Source organism: Coregonus lavaretus (genome assembly GCF_964263955.1).
Source record: "Coregonus lavaretus genome assembly, chromosome: 5".
Taxonomy (NCBI): domain Eukaryota; kingdom Metazoa; phylum Chordata; class Actinopteri; order Salmoniformes; family Salmonidae; genus Coregonus; species Coregonus lavaretus.
The window spans coordinates 5,127,084-5,152,071 of record NC_139992.1 but is presented as its reverse complement, the minus strand read 5'-3'; the positions used below and the strand labels follow the sequence as shown (position 1 = coordinate 5,152,071).

The window sequence follows — 24,988 nt, the reverse complement described above, 5'->3', positions numbered from 1 at the left end:
CTCTCATTGACTAGGGATCTAGAGGAAACTCCTCTCATTGACTGGGGATCTAGAGGAATCTCCTCTCATTGACTGGGGATCTAGAGGAAACTCCTCTCATTGACTGGGGATCTAGAGGAAACTCTTCTCATTGACTGGGGATCTAGAGGAAACTCCTCTCATTGACTGGGGATCTAGAGGAAACTCCTCTCATTGACTGGGGATCTAGAGGAAACTCCTCTCATTGACTGGGGATCTAGAGGAAACTCCTCTCATTGACTGGGGATCTAGAGGAAACTCCTCTCATTGACTGGGGATCTAGAGGAAACTCCACTCATTGACTGGGGATCTAGAGGAAACTCCTCTCATTGACTTGGGATCTAGAGGAAACTCCTCTGATTGCCTGGGGATCTAGAGGAAACTCCTCTCATTGACTTGGGATCTAGAGGAAACTCCTCTGATTGCCTGGGAATCTAGAGGAAACTCCTCTCATTGCCTGCCACAGCCTTAGTTAGTTCTCTAATAAATAGAAAAAGTAGTTCCCTTATCTGCTCAAAATGACAACTGATTTATACACATTCCGGAAGTTTGATTTCCATATAATGACTTTTGTGTAGTTGCACTGTCCAGTCTTTGTTCAGCTACTGTATCTATTGGAAAGTGTTTTGTTTATGGAAAATGTATTCATTGAATAACTAAATGTTTTTCCAGAGGGAGCTTTAGATGTTGCATGAGGGCAATTCCATGGTAACAGATTTACTCTAAGACAATCATTGCTCCCAAGGTACACTACATGGCCAAAAGTATGTGGACACCTGCTCGTCGAACATCTCATTCCAAAACCATGGGCATTAATATGGAGTTGGTCCCCCCCTTTGCTACTATAACAGCCTCCACTCTTCTGGGAAGGCTTTCCACTAGATGTTGGAACAATGCTGCGGGGACTTGCTTCCATTCAGCCACAAGAGCATTAGTGAGGTCGGGCACTGATGTTGGGCGTTTAGGTCTGGCTCGCAGTTGGCATTCCAATTTACCCCAAAGGTGTTCGATGGGGTTGAGGTCAGGGCTCTGTGCAGGCCAGTCAAGTTCTTTCACATCGATCTCGACAAACCATTTCTGTATGTGCACGGGGGCATTGTCACGCTGAAACAGGAAAGGGCCTTTCCCAAACTGTTGCCACAAATTCAGAAGCACAGAATTGTCTAGAATGTGATTGTTTGCTGTAGTGTTAAGATTTCCCTTCACTGGAGCTAAGGGGCCTAGCCCGAACCATGAAAAATAGCCCCAGACCATTATTTAAAGTTGACTGGGGCAGCTCTAGCAGGGCAGAAATTTGACGAACTGACTTGTTGGACATTTGGCATCCTATGACGGTGCCACGTTGAAATTTACTGAGCTCATCAGTAAGGCTATTCTACTGTCAATGTTTTTTTGTATGGAGATTGCATGGCTGTGTGCTCGATGTTATACACCTGTCAGCAACGGGTGTGGCTGAAATAACCGAATCCACTAATTTGAAGGAGTGTCCACATACTTTTTTTGTATGGTAGAGCACGGCGCTTGTAACGCCAAGGTAGTGGGTTCGATCCCCGGGACCACCCATACACAAAAAAAAAAAAAAAATGTATGCACGCATGACTGTAAGTCGCTTTGGATAAAAGCGTCTGCTAAATGGCATATTATATATTATATTAATATTATATTATATATGAGTATTTTAATTTGACAGCCTTGAGGCTAGCATGTTATGTTTGACGGTCAGTGGTGTCAAACAGGTACAGTGAAGCTCAAACTGCCGTTCCCTGTGAGGAGTGCCCTGTAGAGTGGATTTGTTGTGCTGAAGGTTAAGTAGTTTACACTAATCTGCAGGAGGCACATTGATTGGTCTTCTCCGGGAACGGAGCATCTGCGGCTGTCATCATTTATTACCCAAAGGATTATGGGTAAAGGAAATGTTCCACAGGGCGGCACCACCAGGCATGTCACTTCCCAGGGGAGACTCGCCTCATCACACCCCTGTTGACTTCTCCACTACACCTTGGCTGGGTCATACCTGCCCCAGCCCTAACCACAGATCTAGGATCAGATGACCCTACTCCCAATACAACCCGTAACCATTAGGAGGATGGAAAAAGATCTGACTCGGTATCAGTGGTTAGAGGCTACTTCTACCTACTCTGTCATAGCCCAGTTCTCCCTCCACCCTGTTGATGCCCACCACAGTCTCCCGCTGGGGGACAGTGAAACATCTCAGGGCCATAACACATGACTCCTACCCAGCCTTCTGGGTTTATGACTCTATTCCCAAGACAGAGGCTGCCTTCCACACTGCTAAGTCATTAGTGAGGTGTTGAGGTCAATAACACTACAGCAGTAGGTTAGAGCCTGTTTACTGCACTCTCCTTCCCACACCAATATTATTGTCCTATTGCCTGCATCACTGAGTATCGGTGCAAAGTGTTGTTGAATAGAATATTCAAGGTATTACTCCACCACATGTTGCTGTTGCAGAACCCATCAACTGAGTTAGTGTCACCCCATCATTTCTCAACAGATTTGCAGTTGCTTTCCCTATGATGATTTGCAGTTGGCAGGGTTACCATTATTGAGCTGTGTGGGTCTGCTGTGCTAGTCTCTGCGTATGAATGATGAAGAACACTTAATTTGTCTCCACCAAATCTAATTAACAATGCTCTCTGTCTCTCTCTCTCTCTCTGGCCTCTCTCCCTCCGTCTCTCTCTCTTTCACCTACTAAAGAGGTCTCGACAACCTTGATTCATGTTTTGACCAGGGGCCCAGAATACTTGGAGAACAAACAGCTAAGCAAGAGTATTTATGCCTGCCTGCCCTTGAGGAGGGGGGCAGATTCCCACGAACCTCTCAGAGAAACGTCCCAAATAAAAAATACTATAGAATACTACAGTACTTACTGTAGAATTCTGTAGTATACTGTATAATACTATACTACACACTGTAGTATCCCTCGATCATGTGTAGTACTTAGTATAGAATTTTGTAGTATACTGTAGAATACTATAGTAAATTCTACAGTATCATCCACACAAAAAAACAATGTAGTAAATACCACAGAAATGTCCACAAAAACACTACAGTCCGCAAAAACACACAATTGTTTTACTTCAGGATTGACACTATAATAAACTGTGTATACTACAGTGAATATTACAGTAAAATCTGCAAAAACACTAGAGTGAATACTATACCATAGTATTCCTACCATAGTATACACTATAGTATTTTGATGCATATGTCTGACCATTGTTTGTCTATTAAACTTCTAAATATAGTAGTCGTTCACCTTATCTTTGGGTGAAGCATTTTCACACCTTAAAGCAAATTCACAAATCCTGACAGCATGTACACACGCATAGATGTGCCTGGGATGCCGCAGATAAGGGTGTCTGTTTTCCCATATAACAGTTATTTTTACAGGCAGGGGCCCATATTTACAAGCACTTTAATTAACATACTTTGGTGATTAATTTTACCCCAAGCATGTCCCATCGGCTACATATCGGACTAGTGTTGTCACGATACCAGAATTTTGACTTCGATACAAGGTTTAGTATCAAGATACTCGATACCATCATGATAAACAGTAACAAAGCGATAACACAAAATAAAGGCATATTAGCCAAAGCCACAGAATGGCACTTGATCCAGAAAGAAACTCAGCTACTGCTCTGTTTCATCGTTGGGCATCTTTTGAGTTCAATATCATTACATTTTAACAATTTTATGTCCATTGTTTTAGAGACAGCCAATCCTTCTCCCTCCAATCTCCTGATTCTGCCTCCTCAACCCTCCTCTCCTCCCTTTCTGCATCCTTTGACTCTCTATGTCCCCTATCCTCCCGGCCGGCTCGGTCCTCCCCTCCTGCTCCGTGGCTTGACGACTCATTGCGAGCTCACAGAACAGGGCTCCGGGCAGCCGAGCGGAAATGGAGGAAAACTAGACTCCCTGCGGACCTGGCATCTTTTCACTCCCTCCTCTCTACATTTTCTTCCTCTGTTTCTGCTGCTAAAGCCACTTTCTACCACTCTAAATTCCAAGAATCTGCCTCTAACCCTAGGAAGCTCTTTGCCACCTTCTCCTCCCTGCTGAATCCTCCTCCCCCCTCTCTGTGGATGACTTCGTCAACCATTTTGAAAAGAAGGTTGTCGACATCTGATCCTCGTTTGTTAAGTCAAATGACACCGCTGGTCCTGCTCACACTGCCCTACCCTATGCTTTGACTTCTTTCTCCCCTCTCTCTCCAGATGAAATCTTGTGACTTGTGACGGCTGGCCGCCCAACAACCTGCCCGCTTGTCCCTATCCCCTCCTCTCTTCTCCAGACCATTTCCGGAGACCTTCTCCCTTACCTCACCTCGCTCATCAACTCATCCTTGAACGCTGGCTATGTCCCTTCCGTCTTCAAGAGAGCGAGAGTTGCACCCCTTCTCAAAAAACCTACACTCGATCTCTCCGATGTCAACAACTACAGACCAGTATCCCTTCTTTCTTTTCTATCCAAAACTCTTGAGCGTGCAGTCTTTAGCCAACTCTCTTGCTATCTCTCTCAGAATGACCTTCTTGATCCAAACCAGTCAGGTTTCAAGACTGGTCATTCAACTGAGACTGCTCTTCTCTGTGTCACAGAGGCTCTCCGCACTGCTAAAGCTAACTCTCTCTCCTCTGCTCTCGTCCTTCTAGACCTATCTGCTGCCTTTGATACTGTGAACCATCAGATCCTCCTCTCCATCCTCTCCGAGTTGGGCATCTCCGGCGCGGCTCACTCTTGGATTGCGTCCTACCTGACAGGTCGCTCCTACCAGGTGGCATGGCGAGAATCTGTCTCCGCACCACATGCTCTCACCACTGGTGTCCCCCAGGGCTCAGTTCTAGGCCCTCTCCTATTCTCGCTATACACCAAGTCACTTGGCTCTGTCATATCCTCACATGACCTCTCCTATCATTGCTACGCAGACGACACACAATTAATCTTCTCCTTTCCCCCTTCTGATAACCAGGTGGCGAATCGCATGTCTGGCAGACATATCAGTGTGGATGACGGATCACCACCTCAAGCTGAACCTCGGCAAGACGGAGCTGCTCTTCCTCCCGGGGAAGGACTGCCCGTTCCATGATCTCGCCATCACGGTTGACAACTCCGTTGTGTCCTCCTCCCAGAGTACAAAGAGCCTTGGCGTGACCCTGGACAACACCCTGTCGTTCTCTGCTAACATCAAGGCGGTGACCCGATCCTGTAAGTTCATGCTCTACAACATTCGCAGAGTACGACCCTGCCTTACACAGGAAGCGGCACAGGTCCTAATCCAGGCACTTGTCATCTCCCGTCTGGATTACTGCAACTCGCTGTTGGCTGGGCTCCCTGCCTGTGCCATTAAACCCCTACAACTCATCCAGAACGCCGCAGCCCGTCTAGTGTTCAACCTTCCCATGTTCTCTCACGTCACCCCGCTCCTCCGCACACACCACTGGCTTCCAGTTGAAGCTCGCATCTGCTACAAGACCATGGTGCTTGCCTACGGAGCTGTGAGGGGAACGGCACCTCCGTACCTTCAGGCTCTGATCAGTCCCTACACCCAAACGAGGGCATTGCGTTCATCCATCTCTGGCCTGCTGGCTCCCCTACGTCTGCGGAAGCACAGTTCCCGCTCAGCCCAGTCAAAACTGTTAGCTGCTCTGGCACCCCAATGGTGGAACAAGCTCCCTCATGACGCCAGGACAGCGGAGTCACTCACCACCTTCCGGAGACACTTGAAACCCCACCTCTTTTAGGAATACCTGGAATAGTATAAAGTAATCCTTCTACCCCCCCCCCCCCCTTACCCCACCCCATAAGGTGAATGCACCAATTTGTAAGTCGCTCTGGATAAGAGCGTCTGCTAAATGACTAAAATGTAAAAAAAAAAATATTTGAATGGTAAATCTCTATTGATAAACTGGGTAAATCAAGATGTAGCCTAGGTCTATTCACAATACAGGTGAATGCATATTATTCAATAGGAGTGAAAGGGGGATACCTAGTCAGTTGCACAACTGAATGCATTCAACCGAAATGTGTCTTCCGCATTTAACCCAACCCCTCTGAATCAGTGTGTGCATGCATTGAGTTATTGAGCTGACGAATCTGACGTTGTGGCTGTGGTTGAAATCTAGTGGAAACCAGACAGGAGGCGAGAGAGATTAAGAAGTTAATGAGTTTTTGGTGGCGAGGGAGACTAAGTGAATTAATAACGATTTTGGTGGCAATCAGCTTTGAAATCAGCATATTTTGCATTATGGTTTACATATTATCGCAAACAAAGTACTAGGGTAGTGAATTCAGCTGTAAGCTAGCAAGGAAAGTTAGCCTACAATTAAAGCTGGAAGCTACCGGTATCGTCTTGCATTGTAAAAAGTGTTCTAGCCTGTATGGACATTGTTTTGTGAACAGTTTCAACATTTCTACATGCCTTGTTGCATTATTCAAGTGTGTTCACTTCTATGCAGCATGAGTGGGGAGCCAGGCATTTTGATCTTCACGCTATAAAGGGGCTGAAGTACAGACGGTAACACATTTTTGTATTTTTTTGGTATCGGAAAAAGTACTGAGGTTTCGGTATACCGTGAAACATTATATTTGAGGTATGCAGCCATTCAGATCTGATCTGAACCACAGAGAGAGTACCTGGCCAGCAGCCTCTGATGTTTCTGAAGCTTCACCCAGGCTGGTTAAAATAAAATTAAAATAATAATATAATAATATACCATTTAGCAGACGCTTTTATCCAAAGCGACTTACAGTCATGCGTGCATACATTTTTGTGTATGGGTGGTCCCGGGGATCGAACCCACTACCCTGGCGTTACAAGCGCCGTGCTCTACCAACTGAGCTACAGATGTCATCTAGAGAAAGTAGGTACAGTAGTAAGACATAAAAAGTGACAGGAAATAAACAAAATGGAAAAACATAAACATACTTGTTACAGTAAAGGACATACTGTGTAAGAAATCATTTCTTCATTATTATTATTATTATTATTATTATTATTATTAAAATTACAGCTGTTCCTCAGGATATTATTTACAGTGGGCCTGTTCCAAAATACTAGCCTTCAACTCCAGAACTAACAGAGTGTTCTGTAATGAGATGCTGTTGTGGTATGAAGGTCAAATGAGATTGGACCAGCAACAATACATGATATCAAAAGACAGTCAACTTTTTGTTGTGTATTTGTAGATCTGGATCGTGCACAACATTTTAAACACAGCATTCACCTTTAAAGATGTTGAGAGCGTTGAGCAGTTAATTCATCTGTCAATTAGCTTATTGATTGCCTTTGCTCTCGAGTACTGTACTGTGGTGTGTTTATAATGAATAATATCATATAGACGTGGGGGACCTGATCCTAGACCAGCACTCCTACTTTGAGGCGCTTTATGAATATAGCCCAGGTCAGAGATGTCCTCTGCTGTTTCTCTGCGTGGCTTGTCCCATGCATGAATCAAACAGGTCCTCATGAGAGCTGAGGTGGAGCCGATTTATTATGGTGTCCAATTACAATACCTCACTGCACCGCCATTACAACAGATATTTTACAGCAGGGGTCTTCAACCTATTCTTGCCTAGGGACCCCCGCCCAGGCAAATCGGCAACCCAGGGACCCCCTTTATATGTAAGCGAAAGGTTGAATACCGCTGTTCTACAGCATTGAATCCGCCCATAAAGTAGTTTGAAGTGTGTAACAAGAATGGCACCTGATGAAGATATTCAGGAAAACATTTTCAATGGCTCATCACGTTCGCTGATCGACCATTTTAATGGAATGTGATTAGCTTGTTCTGCAGGATGGCTAACAGCAGTGAAACCAAATCTCCTGTCTGTCTTTGTAACTTCAAAGAGAAGAGTAAGACAACGTTGATAAGATCCTGTTATCACCCCTAAGTGGTGGTGGTGGTGGTGTTGTCTCTATCTGAATAATTATCTCTACAGCAGAGAGTCATGACAACACAGCACAGGGATGGATTAGATCATTTCACTGTCATTCTCCGTTTTATTGTCACGTCGCTTTCTGGACATATCTGGAGTGGAAGAATAGAAAAGTGCTGCTGAAGCAAAGCATCCTAGAAACAGAGTGACTGTAATCCCTGACTTTGGGAATATTTGTGGCTGGCAGTTGAAGTGAAGCAGCATGGTGCCTGAATTTCAAGAGTACTGAAAAGGATGAAGGGATGAGAGGGGAAAGGAGGTCCTAACTTCCTTAGAAACCCCTAACTTCCTTAGAAACCCCTAACTTCCTTAGAAACCCCTCAGTTTATTTCCATGATCCTCTAAGCCAGCCATGAAAGGAGGTCTCCAGCTGCAGAATATACACAATATCATGGTTAAGTAGAGCAAATTATTGCAAAATAATGTGCCCCAATCTTTTGGTTTGTCCCAATGTTGTAGCCTAATGCCTACCTGAGCTTCCCCTGTGTGCTGTTGACATGTTCTGCAAAGAGGGGGCATAGCACGGCTGGAAAGAGGGGGCATAGCACGGCTGGAAAGAGGGGGCATAGCACGGCTGGAAAGAGGGGGCATAGCACGGCTGGAAAGAGGGGGCATAGCACGGCTGGAAAGTCAATTTGGTGATTTGCAACGTTAAGATGAACAGTAGGAGGTTCAGGAGCACAAAGTGAAGCACTGTTTTTCACACAGCAGAGCAATGGTCACAACAGAACACAATTATACTTCATGCAAAAATCAATACGTTTCCAGCTGTCTTCACCAAGGGCATTAAACCCAGTACCAGGGAGGCTGTCTGAGTCAGGAAGAGAGGGGGGCCAGTCAGGGGATGGTGGGTGCAGGAGGAGGAGGCTATTTCTTTATCCCCAGCCCCCTCTGAATCCAGGGTTCATTCCTGTCATGGCTGTCCTCTCCAGCCCTGGAGGTTTGGTTGGTGTGACATAATGACTTTGACAGCCGTGGCCGAATTGCCATTTTTGCAAAAAAAATGATGTCGCTGTGATTTCATCCGCGGCTTGGGGTTTGGGCTTGGAACAGAATGTGGGAAGAGCAGGGATATTATCTCTGATCCTATTTTATGTAAAATACCCATGCATTTTGTCACTAAATAACAGACAGTTTTACGGTCTCCCATGATGTCAATGAAGCTCTTACTTTGTGCCCGCACCCCTTAACTGTGCCCTTATGTTTGATAGAAGTAAAGCCTTGACTGTCCCAGTTCTTAGCATACACATAGCCACCCATACACAAAAATGTATGCACGCATGACTGTAAGTCGCTTTGGATAAAAGCGTCTGCTAAATGGCATATTATTATTATTATTATAGCACAGTGATATGGTGTGAGATTTGGGGGAAACCTGTTGTCAGAGAAAGGCTCTGTCAGGTGTTCGGCTTTGTGCCCCTCCCTCTCGCCAGGGCTGTCTCATGATTCGTCCATTGTCAGTCTGAGGCTCCTCCTGCAGTAGTAGTCTCTCCCCAGGGCTGTCTCCTGATTCATCTTTTCGCCAAAGAAATCTGAAATACAGACATTGTCATCCTACAAGAAAGATGGTATAGAGGAGACGGACCCACTGGTTTCCCTCTAGGTTACAGAGAGCTGGTAGTCCCATCCACCAAACTACCAGGTGTGAAACAGGGAAGGGACTCAGGGGGTATGCTAATTTGGTATAGAGCAGACCTAACCCACTCTATTAAATTAATAAATACAGGAACATTTTACATTTGGCTAGAAATTTAAAAGAAAATGATCTCAACAGAGAAAGATGTCCTCCTGTGTGCTACCTATATCCCCCCACTAGAATCCCCATACTTTAATGAAGATAGCTTCTCCATCCTGGAGGGGGAAATCAATCATTTCCAGACCCAGGGACATGTATTAGTCTGTGGCAACCTAAATGCCAGAACTGGATAAGAACCTGACACCCTCAGCACACAGGGGGACAAACACCTACCTGGAGGTGACAGCATTCCCTCCCCCATATGCCCCCCTAGGCACAACTACAACAACATAACCAACAAAAATGGGTCACAACTCCTGCAGCTCTGTCGCACACTGGGTATGTACATAGTCAATGGTAGGCTTCGCGGGGACTCCTATGGTAGGTACACCTATAGCTCATCTCTTGGCAGTAGTACTGTAGACTACTTTATCACTGACCTCCACCCAGAGTCTCTCAGAGCGTTCACAGTCAGCCCACTGACACCCCTATCAGATAACAGCAAAATCACACTCTACTTGAACAGAGCTATGTTCAATCATGAGGCATCAAAGCCAAAGGAACATTAAACAATGCTATAGATGGAAGGAAAGTAGTATGGAAATCTACCCCAAAACAATTAGGCAACAACAAATTAAATCCATTCTAGGCAATTTCCTGGACAAAATGTTTCACTGTAATAGTGAAGGTGTAAACTTGGCAGTAGAAAACCTAAACAGTATATTTGACCTCTCAGCTTCCTTATCAACTCTAAAAATCTGTAACAGAACACAGAAGAAAAGTAAAAACAGTGACCAATGGTTTGATGAAGAATGCAAAAACCTAAGAAAGAAATTGAGAAACCTATCCAACCAAAAACATAGAGACCCAGAAAACCTGAGCCTACGCCTTCACTATGGTGAATCACTAAAACAATACAGAAATACACTACGGAAAAATAAATAACAGCATGTCAGAAATCAGCTCAATGTAATTGAAGAATCCATAGACTCTAACCACTTCTGGGAAAATTGGAAAACACTAAACAAACAACAACACAAAGAGCTATCTATCCAAAACGGAGATGTATGGGTAAACCACTTCTCCAATCTTTTTGGCCCTATAACAAAGAACAAACAGCAAAAAAATATACACGATCAAATGCAAATCTTAGAATCAACTATTAAAGACTACCAGAACACACTGGATTCTCCAATTACATTGAATGAACTACAGGACAAAATACAAACCCTCCAACCCAAAAAGGCCTGTGGTGTTGATGGTATCCTCAATTAAATGATAAAATATACAGCCCACAAATTCCAATTGGCTATACTTAAACTCTTTAACATCATCCTTAGCTCTGACATCTTCCCCAATATTTGGAACCAAGGACTGATCACCCCAATCCACAAACGTGGAGACAAATTTGACCCCAATAATTACCGTGGGATATGCGTCAACAGCAACCTTGGGAAAATCCTCTGCATTATCATTAACAGCAGACTAGTTCATTTCCTCAGTGAAAACAATGTACTGAGCAAATGTCAAATTGGCTTTTTACCAAATTACCGTATGACAGACCACGTATTCCCCCTGCACACCCTAATTGACAAACAAACAAACCAAAACAAAGGCAAAGTCTTCTCATGCTTTGTTGATTTCAAAAAAGCTTTTGACTCAACTTGGCATGAGGGTCTGCTATACAAATTGATGGAAAGTGGGGTTGGGGGAAAAAAATACGACATTATAAAATCCATATACACAAACAACAAGTGTGCGGTTAAAACACACACATTTCTTTCCACAGGGCCGTAGGGTGAGACAGGGATGCAGTTTAAGCCCCACCCTCTTCAACATATATATCAACGAATTGGCGAGGGCACTAGAACAGTCTGCAGCACCCGGCCTCACCCTACTAGAATCTGAAGTCAAATGTCTTCTGTTTGCTGATGATCTGGTGCTTCTGTCACCAACCAAGGAGGGCCTACAGCAGCACCTAGATCTTCTGCACAGATTCTGTCAGACCTGGGCCCTGACAGTGAATCTCAATAAGACAAAAATAATGGTGTTCCAAAAAAGGTTCAGTTGCCAGGACCACAAGTACAAATTCCATCTAGACACCGTTGCCCTAGAGCACACAAAAAACTATACATACCTCGGCCTAAACATCAGCGCCACAGGTAACTTCCACAAAGCTGTGAATGATCTGAGAGACAAGGCAAGAAGGGCCTTCTATGCCATCAAAAGGAACATAAAATTTGACATACCAATTAGGATCTGGCTAAAAATACTTGGATCAGTTATAGAACCCATTGCCCTTTATGGTTGTGAGGTCTGGGGTCCGCTCACCAACCAAGAATTTAGAAAATGGGACAAACACCAAATGGAGACTCTGCATGCAGAATTCTGCAAAAATATCCTCTGTGTACAACGAAAAACACCAAATAATGCATGCAGAGTAGAATTAGGCCGCTAGTTATCAAAATCCAGAAAAGAGCCGTTTTAAATTCTATAACCACTTATAAGGAAGCAATTCCCAAACCTTCCATAACAAAGCCATCACCTACAGAGAGATGAACTTGGAGAAGAGTCATTGTAAATAAGAATTTGTACTTAACTGACGTGCCTGGTTAAATAAATAAATAATAATAATGTGCCTGGTTTGCCAGATTCTGCTCTGTGGTGTGGTGCTGTGTGGCAGACTGCCTGGATCTCCAGTCTCCACACAGCAGGCCTGGCCAGCTAGCAGACCCAGTCTGGGGGAGACCTCAGCCCTCAGACCTGCTTAATGACTCTCATCTCGAACCAGTCATAACACCCTTTGTTCCATGTCTGTCTGAGCCTATGGGCACAGGGAGTGAGTTTGGTGTGGAGTGGAGTGGGCTAGCTCTCACTCTCAAACAGAAGGGGGGAGGGCTAAGGTTTGGCCTTGTCTCAAATAGCCCCCCCCCCCCCTTCTGTTTGAGACAAGGCCAAACCTTAGCCCCCCCCCCCCCCCTTCTAAGGTTTGGCCTTGTTTCAAACAGAAGAGGGGAGGGCTAAGGTTTGGCCTTGTCTCAAACAGAAGGGGAGAGGGCTAAGGTTTGGCCTTGTCTCAAACTATCTGCGCTAATGTTGCTATTTTGTAGAAAGACCTTGTTAATAAAAGCCAGATGGCCACAGCTAGATAACTACCTAGCAAGATGACAAATAAACTATTTAATTAAATCTCCATAACCTAATGTTAGCATGTTCGCTAGCTACCACAACATAGCTAGCTAGCTAGCCAAAGACACAGCACTTACTCCGCAGCTAACACAGGCAGCTGTTTCATGGAAACAAGCTAATCCCTTGTGATTTAATTATAACATCAATACAAGCTATAGTGGTTAGCTAGCTTGGAGGAGGGATTTAGTGTTGTGCGCATTGCGTCTGTGCACTAAGCTAGCTACCATCCCGTAGTTTACATTCCATATGAAGAGTGACTGGATTATTGTGGATGTATGGAGAAAATGCCCTCTTTTTTTCATTTTTTTTTGTTCACTCCCCCACATGGGGGTTCATGCTCTCTGACTGGCTTGAAGTCAAGTTGTTGACCACTGACGAGCATTGCAATTCTATAAGTAGAATTGGTAGGTTTGTTGCTACCAGGTCGGCACGCGGCAGGTACCGCTTTTGTTCTAGCAAGAGAAGGAACGGTCTCCCACTGTGATGAGTACCTATTGGCAGTCAATCAGCAGTGAGATTATTGGTGTGTTTCATGCTTTAGAATGTATATCCTTCATGCACTGTATTCTACTGATGCACTGTATTCTACTGATACACTGTATTCTAGTGATGCACTGTATTCTAGTGATGCACTGTATTCTAGTGATGCACTGTATTCTACTGATGCACTGTATTCTACTGATGCACTGTATTCTAGTGATGCACTGTATTCTACTGATGCACTGTATTCTACTGATGCACTGTATTCTAGTGATGCACTGTATTCTACTGATGCACTGTATTATACTGATGCACTGTATTATACTGATGCACTGTATTATACTGATGCACTGTATTATACTGATGCACTGTATTCTAGTGATGCACTGTATTCTACTGATGCACTGTATTATACTGATGCACTGTATTCTAGTGATGCACTGTATTCTACTGATACACTGTATTCTAGTGATGCACTGTATTCTAGTGATGCACTGTATTCTAGTGATGCACTGTATTCTACTGATGCACTGTATTCTACTGATGCACTGTATTCTACTGATGCACTGTATTCTACTGATGCACTGTATTCTAGTGATGCACTGTATTCTACTGATGCACTGTATTATACTGATGCACTGTATTATACTGATGCACTGTATTATACTGATGCACTGTATTCTAGTGATGCACTGTATTCTACTGATGCACTGTATTCTACTGATGCACTGTATTATACTGATGCACTGTATTCTAGTGATGCACTGTATTCTACTGATGCACTGTATTCTAGTGATGCACTGTATTCTAGTGATGCACTGTATTCTACTGATGCACTGTATTCTAGTGATGCACTGTATTCTAGTGATGCACTGTATTATACTGATGCACTGTATTATACTGATGCACTGTATTATACTGATGCACTGTATTATACTGATGCACTGTATTCTACTGATGCACTGTATTATACTGATGCACTGTATTCTACTGATGCACTGTATTCTACTGATGCACTGTATTCTACTGATGCACTGTATTATACTGATCAAATCAAATCAAATCAAATTTTATTGGTCACATGCGCCGAATACAACAGGTGCAGACATTACAGTGAAATGCTTACTTACAGCCCTTAACCAACAGTGCATTTATTTTAAACAAAAAAAGTAAGAATAAAACAACAACAAAAAAAAAGTGTTGAGAAAAAAAAAAGAGCAGAAGTAAAATAAAGTGACAGTAGGGAGGCTATATATACAGGGGGTACCGTTGCAGAGTCAATGTGCGGGGGCACCGGCTAGTTGAGGTAGTTGAGGTAATATGTACATGTGGGTAGAGTTAAAGTGACTATGCATAAATACTTAACAGAGTAGCAGCAGCGTAAAAAGGATGGGGTGGGGGGGCAGTGCAAATAGTCCGGGTAGCCATGATTAGCTGTTCAGGAGTCTTATGGCTTGGGGGTAGAAGCTGTTGAGAAGTCTTTTGGACCTAGACTTGGCACTCCGGTACCGCTTGCCGTGCGGTAGCAGAGAGAACAGTCTATGACTAGGGTGGCTGGAGTCTTTGACAATTTTGAGGGCCTTCCTCTGACACCGCCTGGTATAGAGGTCCTGGATGGCAGGAAGCTTTGCCCCAGTGATGTACTGGGCCGTACGCACTACCCTCTGTAGTGCCTTGCGGTCAGAGGCCAAGCAGTTGCCATACCAGGCGGTGATGCAACCAGTCAGGATGCTCTCGATGGTGCAGCTGTAGAATTTTTTGAGGATCTGAGGACCCATGCCAAATCTTTTTAGTCTCCTGAGGGGGAATTATACTGATGCACTGTATTGTACTGATGCACTGTATTATACTGATGCACTGTATTCTAGTGATGCACTGTATTATACTGATGCACTGTATTCTACTGATGCACTGTATTCTATTACCAAATGCAGAAAACCCAGGCTACTAACTTAGATTTCCTCACCGTATGACTCTCTGGTTCTGTGGAGAGGTCTGACAATGCAGATTCACGGCTGGTTGGGGCTTCAGCAGCAGGGCCTTGGCAGGCAGGCAGCAGTGTGGGTGAGTGGGTGTTTGGCTGGTGGATGCTCTGGTGGCATCTAGCCTCCTGCTCCACCTGTGCTCTCACTCATCAATCCTCCACCATATGGAAACAGCTGGTCCTCTGTGGTGGGCACTGTGTGGTGCCCTGAGCTCCATACATCCTGTAGTCAGGAGGGAGAGGAGTGGAGGGGGAGAGAGAGAGAGAGTGCAGGGAACCAAATCAAATTGTATTGGTCACATACACATATTTAGCAGATGTTATTGCGGGTGTAGCGAAATGCTTGTGTTCCTAGCTCCAACAGTGCAGTAATATCTAACGAAAATAAATTAGAAAAACACCCAGAAAGCTATGGGAAGCAGGCTATGGTGGTGCTGTTTTGGACAGATTTAATTTGAATAGATTTTAATCTTATTGAGGCAATTGACTGTTTAATGAACAGTCAATTGCCTCGTTCGGAAAGTATTCAGACCCCTTTACTTTTTCTACATTTTGTTACGTTACAGCCTTATTCTAAAATTGATTAAATTATTATATTTTCTCATCAATCTACACACAATACCCCATAATGACAAAGTGAAAACAGGTTTTTAGAAATCTTTGCAAATTTATAAAAAATTAAAAACAGATTAAAAACAGAACCTTATTTACAGAAGTATTAAGACCCTTTGCTCTGAGACTCGAAATTGAGCATAGGTGCATCCTGTTTCCATTGATCATCCTTGGGATGTTTCTACAACTTGATTAGTCCACCTGTGGTAAAATCAATTGATTGGACATGATTTGGAATGCCCGGCCAAACTGAGCAATTGGGGGAGAAGGGCCTTTGTCATGGAGGTGACCAAGAACCCGATGGTCATTCTGACAGAGCTCCAGAGTTCTTCTGTGGAGATGGGAGAATCTTCCAGAAGGACAACCATCTCTGCAGTACTCCACCAATTAGGCCTTTATGGTAGAGTGGCCAGACGGAAGCCACTCCTCATTAAAAGGCACATGACAGCCCGCTTGGAGTTTCCAAAAGACTCTCAGACCATGAGAAACAAGATGCTCTGGTCTGATGAAACCAAGATTGAACTCTTTGGCCTGAATGCCAAGCGTCACGTCTGGAGGAAACCTGGCACCATCTCTACGGTGAAGCATGGTGGTGGCAGCATCATGCTGTGGGGATGTTTTTCAGCGGCAGGGACTGGGAGACTAGTCAGGATCAAGGGAAAGATTAACGAAGCAAAGTACAGAGAGTGCCTTGATGAAAACCTGCTCCAGAGCGTTCAGGAACTCAGACTGGGGCGAAGGTTCACCTTCCAACAGGACAACGACCCTAAGCACACAGCCAAGACAACGCAGGAGTGGCTTCGGGACAAGTCTCTGAATGTCCTTGAGTGGCCCAGCCAGAGCCCTGACTTGAACCCAATCGAACATCTCTGGAGAGACCTGAAAAGAGATGTGCAGTGACACACTACATCCGACCTGACAGAGCTTGACAGGATCTGCAGAGAAGAATGGGAGAAACTCCCCAAATACAGGTGTGTCAAGCTTGTAGCATCATACCCAAGAAGAATCGAGACTGTAATCGCTGCCAAAGGTGCTTCAATAAAGTACTGAGTAAAGGGTCTGAATATTTATGTAAATGTGAAATTTACGTTTTTTTAAATGTATAAATTAGCAAACAATTCTAAAAAACAGTTTTTGCTTTGTAATTATGGGGTATTGTGTATAGATTGATGAGGGACAAAATCAATTTAGGACATTTTAGAATAAGGCTGTAACGTAACAAAATGTGGAAAAGGTCAAGGTGTTTGAATACTTTCCGAATGCACTGTAAGTCAGTGTAATAATGGAAAACATGAACCTATTTCCCATGGGTCAGTAATGAGGATGGCCCTCTTGTGATTGGAAGAGGTCACTACATAATCCAGGAAGTAGAGAAGGTCTTAGTTCCAATTACTGCCTTTATGTGGGGATGGACTGAGGGAGAGAGCTTGGTAGAGAAGGAGAGGAGTACATGGGTGGAGGAGGTACAGAGTAGAGTAGGAGAAGAGGGGGTGAAGATTGTAGAAGGATAGAATAGAGTGGGGGGTGAAGATTGTAGACGAATAGAATGGGGGGGTGAAGATGTAGAAGGATAGAATAGGAGGGGGTGAAGATTGTAGAAGAATAGAATGGGGGGGGTGTAGATTGTAGAAGAATAGAATGGGAGGGTGAAGATTGTAGAAGGATAGAATGGGGGGTGAAGATTGTAGAAGAATAGAATGGGGGGGGGTGAAGATGTAGAAGGATAGAATAGGAGGGGGTGAAGATTGTAGAAGAATAGAATGGGGGGGTGAAGATGTAGAAGTTTAGAATAGAGTGGGGGGGTGAAGATTGTAGAAGTATAGAATGGGGGGTGAAAATTGTAGAAGAATAGAATGGGAGGGTGAAGATTGTAGAAGGATAGAATGGGGGGGTGAAGATTGTAGAAAGGTAGAATGGGGGGGTTAATTGTAGAAGTATGGAATGGGGGGGTGAAGATTGTAGAAGGATAGAATAGGAGGGGGGTTAATTGTAGAAGGATAAAATAGTGGGGGGGGGGGGGTGCAGAAGGGTGGAGGAGTCACACTAAAATGCTGCTGGGTCATTATCCTAGCCAGGGGGCGGGACTGTTACTATAAACACTGGCATAACTGTGCTATGTTCTGCACCGGTGAAAACCAGTCAAAAGAATGCAGCTTGGCTAAACAGCTCAACTCCCTCCCTTCTATGCTTCTGTCTTCTTAGGGGTTTTCCAACAGGAGATTTGGCTTTAACTGCAGTCCCGGCCATCCCTTTGTGCCTCTAAATGTGACCCACCGCCTCGATTCAATCTTATGTACCTGGCGCTGACGAAGATGGCGGCCTCACGACTAGCTCTTAGGAAACTTTGCGGTATTTTGGTTTTTTTATGTATTATTTTTACATTATTAGCTCAGAAAGTGTTTTGTATCATTACATACAGCCAGGGAAAAACTATTGGATATCAGAGCTACGGTAACTCACCAGCATTACGACCAGGAATACAACTTTCCTGAAGCAGATCCTTTGTTTGCTCTCCCCAGGGCAACTGAACTGATTCCAGCGGCTGACCCAAAACATCGCCGGCGGAGGAGAGGCACTCGGAGCAGCCTGCTGGTTCGACTTAGGAGGCGCGCACACCACCCACCGCTTCCAAGTATATTACGCGCTAATGTTCAGTCTTTGGATAACAAGGTCAACGAGCTCAGGGCAAGGATTTCTTTCCAGAGAGACATCAAGGCCTGTAACATACTTTGTTTCATGGAAACATGGCTCTCTCTGGATATTCTGTTGAAATGATGGGTTCTCCGTTCATCGCGCAGACAGAAATAAATATATCTCCGGGAAGCAGAAGGGTGGAGGTGTGTGTTTCATGATTAACGACTCATGGTGTTATTGTAGTAACATACAGGAACTCAAGTCCTTTTGTTCACCCGACCTAGAATACCTCACAATCAAATGCCGTCCGTATTATCTCCCAAGATAATTTTCTTTGGTTGTAGTCACGGCCGTGTATATCCCCCCTCAAGCCGATACCACGACGTCCCTCAAAGAACTTCACTGGACCTTATGCAAACTGGAAACCACATATCCTGAGGCTGCATTTATTGTAGCCGGGGATTTTAACAAAGCAAATTTGAGGACAAGGCTGCCGAAGTTCTATCAACATATTGACTGTTGTACTCGGCTGCTAAAATTCTCGACCATTGCCATTTGAACTTCCGGGATGGTTATAAGGCCCTCCCCCGCCCTCCTTTCGGCAAATCTGAACACGACTCCATTTTGCTCCTCCCTTCCTATAGGCAGAAACTCAAACAGGAAGTACCCATGCTAAGGACAATTCAACGCTGGTCTGACCAATCGGAATCCACGCTTCAAGATTGTTTTGATCACGCAGACTGGGATATGTTCCGGGTAGCTTGCGAAAATAATTTAGACGAATACACTGAAACGGTGACTGAGTTTATCAGGAAGTGTATAGGAGATGTTGTGCCCACCGTGACTATTAAAATCTACCCTAACCAGAAACCGTGGGTAGATGGCAGCATTCGTGCAAAACTGAAAGCGCGAACCACCACATTTAACCATGGCAAGGTGACTGGGAATATGGCAGAATGCAAACAGTGTAGCTACTCACTCCGCAAGGCAATTAAACAGGCAAAACGTCAGTGTAGGGACAAAGTGGAGTTGTAATTCAACGGCTCAGACACGAGGCAGGGTCTATAGACAATCATGGACTACAGAAGGAAAACCAGCCACGTCGCCGAGACAGTCTTGCTTCTGGACAAGCTAAACACCTTCTTCGCCCGCTTTGAGGATAACACAGTGCCACCGATGCGGCCCACTACCAAGGACTGTGTGCTCTCCTTCTCCGTGGCCGACGTGAGTAAAACATTTCAACATGTTAACCCCTGCAAGGCTGCCGGCCCAGACGGCATCCCTAGCCGCGTCCTCAGAGCATGCGCAGACCAGCTGGCTGTTGTGTTTACGGACATTTTCAATCTCTCCCTATCCCAGTCTGCTGTCCCCACATGCTTCAAGATGGCCACCATTGTTCCTGTACCCAAGAAAGCAAAGGTAACTGAACTAAATGACTATTGCCCCGTAGCACTCACCTCTGTCATCATGAAGTGCTTTGAGAAACTAGTCAAGGATCATATCACGTCTACCCTTACCCGTCACCCTAGACCCACTTCAATTTGCTTTACCGCCCCAATAGATCCACAGACGATGCAATCGCCATCACACTGCACACTGCCCTATCCCAGCTGGACAAGAGGAATACCTATGTAAGAATGCTGTTCATTGACTATAGCTCAGCATTCAACACCATAGTACCATCCAGCTCATCATTAAGCTCGAGGCCCTGGGTCTGAACCCCTCCCTGTGCAACTGGATCCTGGACTTCCTGACGGGCCGCCCCCAGGTGGTGAAGGTAGGAAACATCTCCACTTCGCTGATCCTTAACACTGGGGCCCCTCAAGGGTGCGTGCTCAGCCCCCTCCTGTACTCCCTATTCACCCATGACTGTGTGGCCAAGCACGCCTCCAACTCAATCATCAAGTGTGCAGACGACACAACAGTAGTAGGCTTGATTACCAACAATGACGAGACAGCCTACAGGGAGGAGGTGAGGGCTCTGGGTGTGTGGTGCCAGGAAAATAACCTTTCACTCAACGTCAACAAAACAAAGGAGATGATCGTGGACTTCAGGAAACAGCAGAGGGTGCAACCCCCTATCCACATCGACGGGACCGCAGTGGAGAAGGTGGAAAGCTTCAAGTTCTTTGGCGTCCACATCACTGACAAACTGAAATGGTCCACCCACGCAGACAGTGTGGTGAAGAAGGCGCAATAGAGCCTCTTCAACCTCAGGAGGCTGAAGAAATTTGGCTTGGCACCTAAAACCCTCACAAACTTTTACAGATGCACAATTGAGAGCATCCTGTCGGGCTGTATCACCGCCTGGTACGGCAACTGCACCGCCCACAACCGCAGGGCTCTCCAGAGGGTGGTGCGGTCTGCTGAACGCATTACCTGGGGTAAACTACCCGCCCTCCAAGACACATACAACACCCGATGTCACAGGAAGGCCAAAAAGATCATCAAGGACCTCAACCACCCTAGCCACTGCCTGTTCACCCCGCTATCATCCAGAAGGCGAGGTCAGTACAGGTGCATCAAAGCTGGGACCGAGAGAATGAAAAACAGCTTCTATCTCAAGGCCATCAGACTGTTAAATAGCCATCACTAGCACATTAGAGGCTGCTGCTGCCTATTGAAATCACTGCCCACTTTAAGAAATGGAACACTAGTCACTGTAATAATGTGCTATATTCTATAATATTCTGCTATATCTTAGTCCATGCCGTTCTGTCATTGCTCGTCCATATATGGATACATTCTTAATTCCATTCCTTACTTAGATTTGTGTGTATTGGGTATATGTTGTGAAATTGTTAGATATTACTTGTTAGATATTACTGCACTGTCGGAGCTAGAAGCACAAGCATTTCGCTACACCCGCAATAACATCTGCTATACACGTGTATGTGAGAAATACAATTTGATTTGATTTGTAGCAAAATTGTGTTTTTTTTTTTAAAGAAGAGACTCAGAGCTTCAAAATATTATATCAAACACTGCAGTTGAGGAACAATGGGAAAGTAATTCTGCTTTGAAAGTTGAGAAAATGGCCCATAAATGTACTGGAGAGCTCTTATTTGTCTACACCTATTCAGCATCGTTCACACCCTCTTAAGCCCCACCCATCTCTTGAAGGATTCACATGTGAGGCCATGTGCTAAACAGAGTGAGTAAGGTAGTGTAGTAAACAACCAAAGATGGTATCCTACAATAAGGGAAAAACTCCAGGTAAAAATACACTTTATCTAGTCCTTGGCCAATATCCTAATCTGACTTTGAAAGTGTCCAGATAAAAATATTTTATAAATATTTTATCATTATTAGATGCTCACCCAGACACTTGTCTAAATTGATGGGTCATGTGAAAGAAATGCTATAACCACCCCCCAGCCACATCTAGCTATGGGTCACTGTTGTCTTGACATGTACGCATGTTCATGAAATACAATAGATGACCGTAATCACCCCCAGATACACCTGGCTAACTTGATGGGTCATGTAATCATCTGGCAAAGTGGAATCTTTTGTTTAGACATCTAGCTAGCTAGCTAGCTAAACAATCCCAACCTATAGCTACAGTACAAATGGATTGTCATAGCTAGCCACATGAAATGCTGTAGTATGAATCTGCAGGTAGCTAAAGCAAACCAACTAGGTTCAATATTAGCTAGCTGAGCAGCTCACGGATAGACAGAAGTGTACTACATGGCAGACCAATCCGAACTAATCTCTCGGCATGTCCAGCCCAGCCATTATCTCAGCCAATCATGGCTAGCGGGAAGTTTCCTGTCTTTTTCCGTGGCTAAACCAACTAGGCTCGTAATTTAACAATTTTATTGGTATTTACAGATGGCATACAAGTTTGTTATTAAGGCACATGAAAGTTCACATGTTCCAGAAGGCATTTCTGCCCAAAAACACATTTTGATAAAAATAAATGTAAAAAAAACGTTCCAATGGCTCTCCTGTGAAGAGGTGACATGCGACATACGCCTAGCTTCTTGAAACAGGTCACACATGAGTAGTTGTTTCCCCTCAAAAGTCAGGGAAGCAATTTGGGGTTGCCCTGGTGTTGGCTGTGTATGTTCCCCTGGGAAGGGAAAATAAGTAGTGGGTGAAAAACAGCCAGATGACAGTCTCTGATGTAGACTTGAAAGAGTTGTCATGGAGGAATGGACTTCCTAGGTGAGCTGGGTTGCCACCAGATCAGCTTCAAAGAGTGCTGTGCCATCGTCTGTCCCCATGGTGATACTGGGAACACAGAACAAAAGTCACAGGCCCCGCCCCCCCTCTCTGTCTGCTCCTCTGTGTCCGCCCCTCTCTGAGCCTCCATAGGAGGAGAGGAGGGGGAGGTTTTGAGCAATCTTCTGGAAGTGAAGGGAGGGGTTCTATGGAGCCACCCACTATCCATGCAGCCAGTCATACTACACTCAGTCACTACTGCAAATGTCTATATTGTTTGTCTGTGGCATTCCTCCTGATCCACAAAGTCCTAGAGGGATGATGAGATCCAGTCCTGAATGTGCTCTCATGATCGCTGATCCTTGATTGGACTTGCAGATAGACTTTGCTGAGGGGATTTTCAGTGAAATTTGATCAGAATGAGTCTTTAAAACTGAGGGACAATATCATCCTTGTCTAAGTACACATTGCTCATTGAGTGATCGAGCTAGTGAATGCCAGCCAGCCCATCGTACAGTCAAAAGTCATTCATTACTGCACCAGGTATTTCTCTAACTTACCATGTATGTTTCTGTCTTTTACAGCAAAGAGCCTCAGGCAAGGTGCTGTTTGACCTGGTGTGTACCCACCTGAACCTCGTTGAGGGAGACTACTTCGGCCTAGAATACCAAGACCACAAGATGATGGTGAGTGAAGAAAAAGACAGTCCTTAACTTAGGGGTTGTTTCTGGACTGGGTGTTAGCTTGTTTCTTCTTGAGGTGTTAGTGTAGAAGCCTTGAATTCATCTCTCTATGCTGACTAAGGGGCGTTTTGCTTTCCTTCGGTTCACAGGTTTGGCTAGACCTCCTAAAGCCAATTGTCAAGCAGCTGAGACGTAAGTCCCCTGACTTCATTACACACTTTTACATGGCTGGCAATGGACAGTTCATGCTTCATTTGCTTCAACTAACACTGGTGGTATGGTTGCTAACAGAAGAAAATGTATCAAGCCAAAACATGGAAACATTAAATCAAATCAAATCAAATCAAATTGTATTGGCCACATGCGCCGAATACAACAGGTGCAGACATTACAGTGAAATGCTTACTTACAGCCCTTAACCAACAGTGCATTTATTTTTAATAAAAAAGTAAAATAAAACAACAACAAAAAAGTGTTGAGAAAAAAGAGAGCAGAAGTAAAATAAAATAACAGTAGGAAGGCTATATATACAGGGGGGTACCGGTGCAGAGTCAATGTGCGGGGGCACCGGCTAGTTGAGGTAGTTGAAGTAATATGTACATGTGGGTAGAGTTGAAGTGACTATGCATAAATAATTAACAGAGTAGCAGCAGCGTAAAAAGATGGGGTGGGGGTCAGTGCAAATAGTCCGGGTAGCCATGATTAGCTGTTCAGAAGTCTTATGGCTTGGGGGTAGAAGCTGTTGAGAAGTCTTTTGGACCTAGACTTGGCACTCCGGTACCGCTTGCCGTGCGGTAGCAGAGAGAACAGTCTATGACTAGGGTGGCTGGAGTCTTTGACAATTTTGAGGGCCTTCCTCTGACACCGCCTGGTATTGAGGTCCTGGATGGCAGGAAGCTTGGCCCCAGTGATGTACTGGGCCGTACGCACTACCCTCTGTAGCCTTTCATTGAGGGCCTAGTTATACCCTAATACAGTGGTGTTAGGAATCTCCTGGTTTACAGACCACATCAGACCTGCAAGTCACATTATGTAATTCCTATTGGAATCCAGCCAGAGTTAGGATAGCCAACAAGTGGAATTGTTTATCACCCACAACCTGCATTTAGATTGACTGCCATGGTAAGACAAATGTCTTTGAAAGAAGGAGACAGCTAGGATACTTAATTTAGTTGTGGCGTGAGGAAGCCTCAACACCCTGTCCCATCCAAGCAAACTTAAAGTGATGCTCCAGAACTTTTTTTAAATAATTTCAGCCAGTCATTTTGAAAGTGGTACCCGTTTTGTGTGTACTACTTGTCATCCAATTGTGTACTACTATCTACCGTCTATGTAGGGTTCTTCAAAGAACCCCCAGTATATGGTTCTGCCTAGAACCTTCTATGATGGGTTCTACCAAGAACCATTTTATATTTGGAGGGTTCTTCCTAGAACCCTACATGAAGGGTTCTACCAATAACCATTTTATCTTATAACCTTTTTTTAAAATGTTAAATTAAATATATCATATGGCCTTTCATTGAG

The 24,988-nt window shown here is 44.5% G+C and overlaps 1 protein-coding gene across 1 annotated transcript in view; it reads left to right on the top strand.

The window, feature by feature from the left end:
• LOC311130075 (FERM, ARHGEF and pleckstrin domain-containing protein 1-like) overlaps positions 1–24,988 on the top strand; it is a 122,754-nt gene that overhangs the window by 48,769 nt on the left and 48,997 nt on the right. The window contains exons 3-4 of the mRNA XM_084162729.1: positions 23,366–23,467; positions 23,614–23,656. Coding sequence (XP_084018855.1) covers positions 23,366–23,467; positions 23,614–23,656 — 145 coding nt within the window. The remainder of the gene's footprint in view (positions 1–23,365; positions 23,468–23,613; positions 23,657–24,988) is intronic.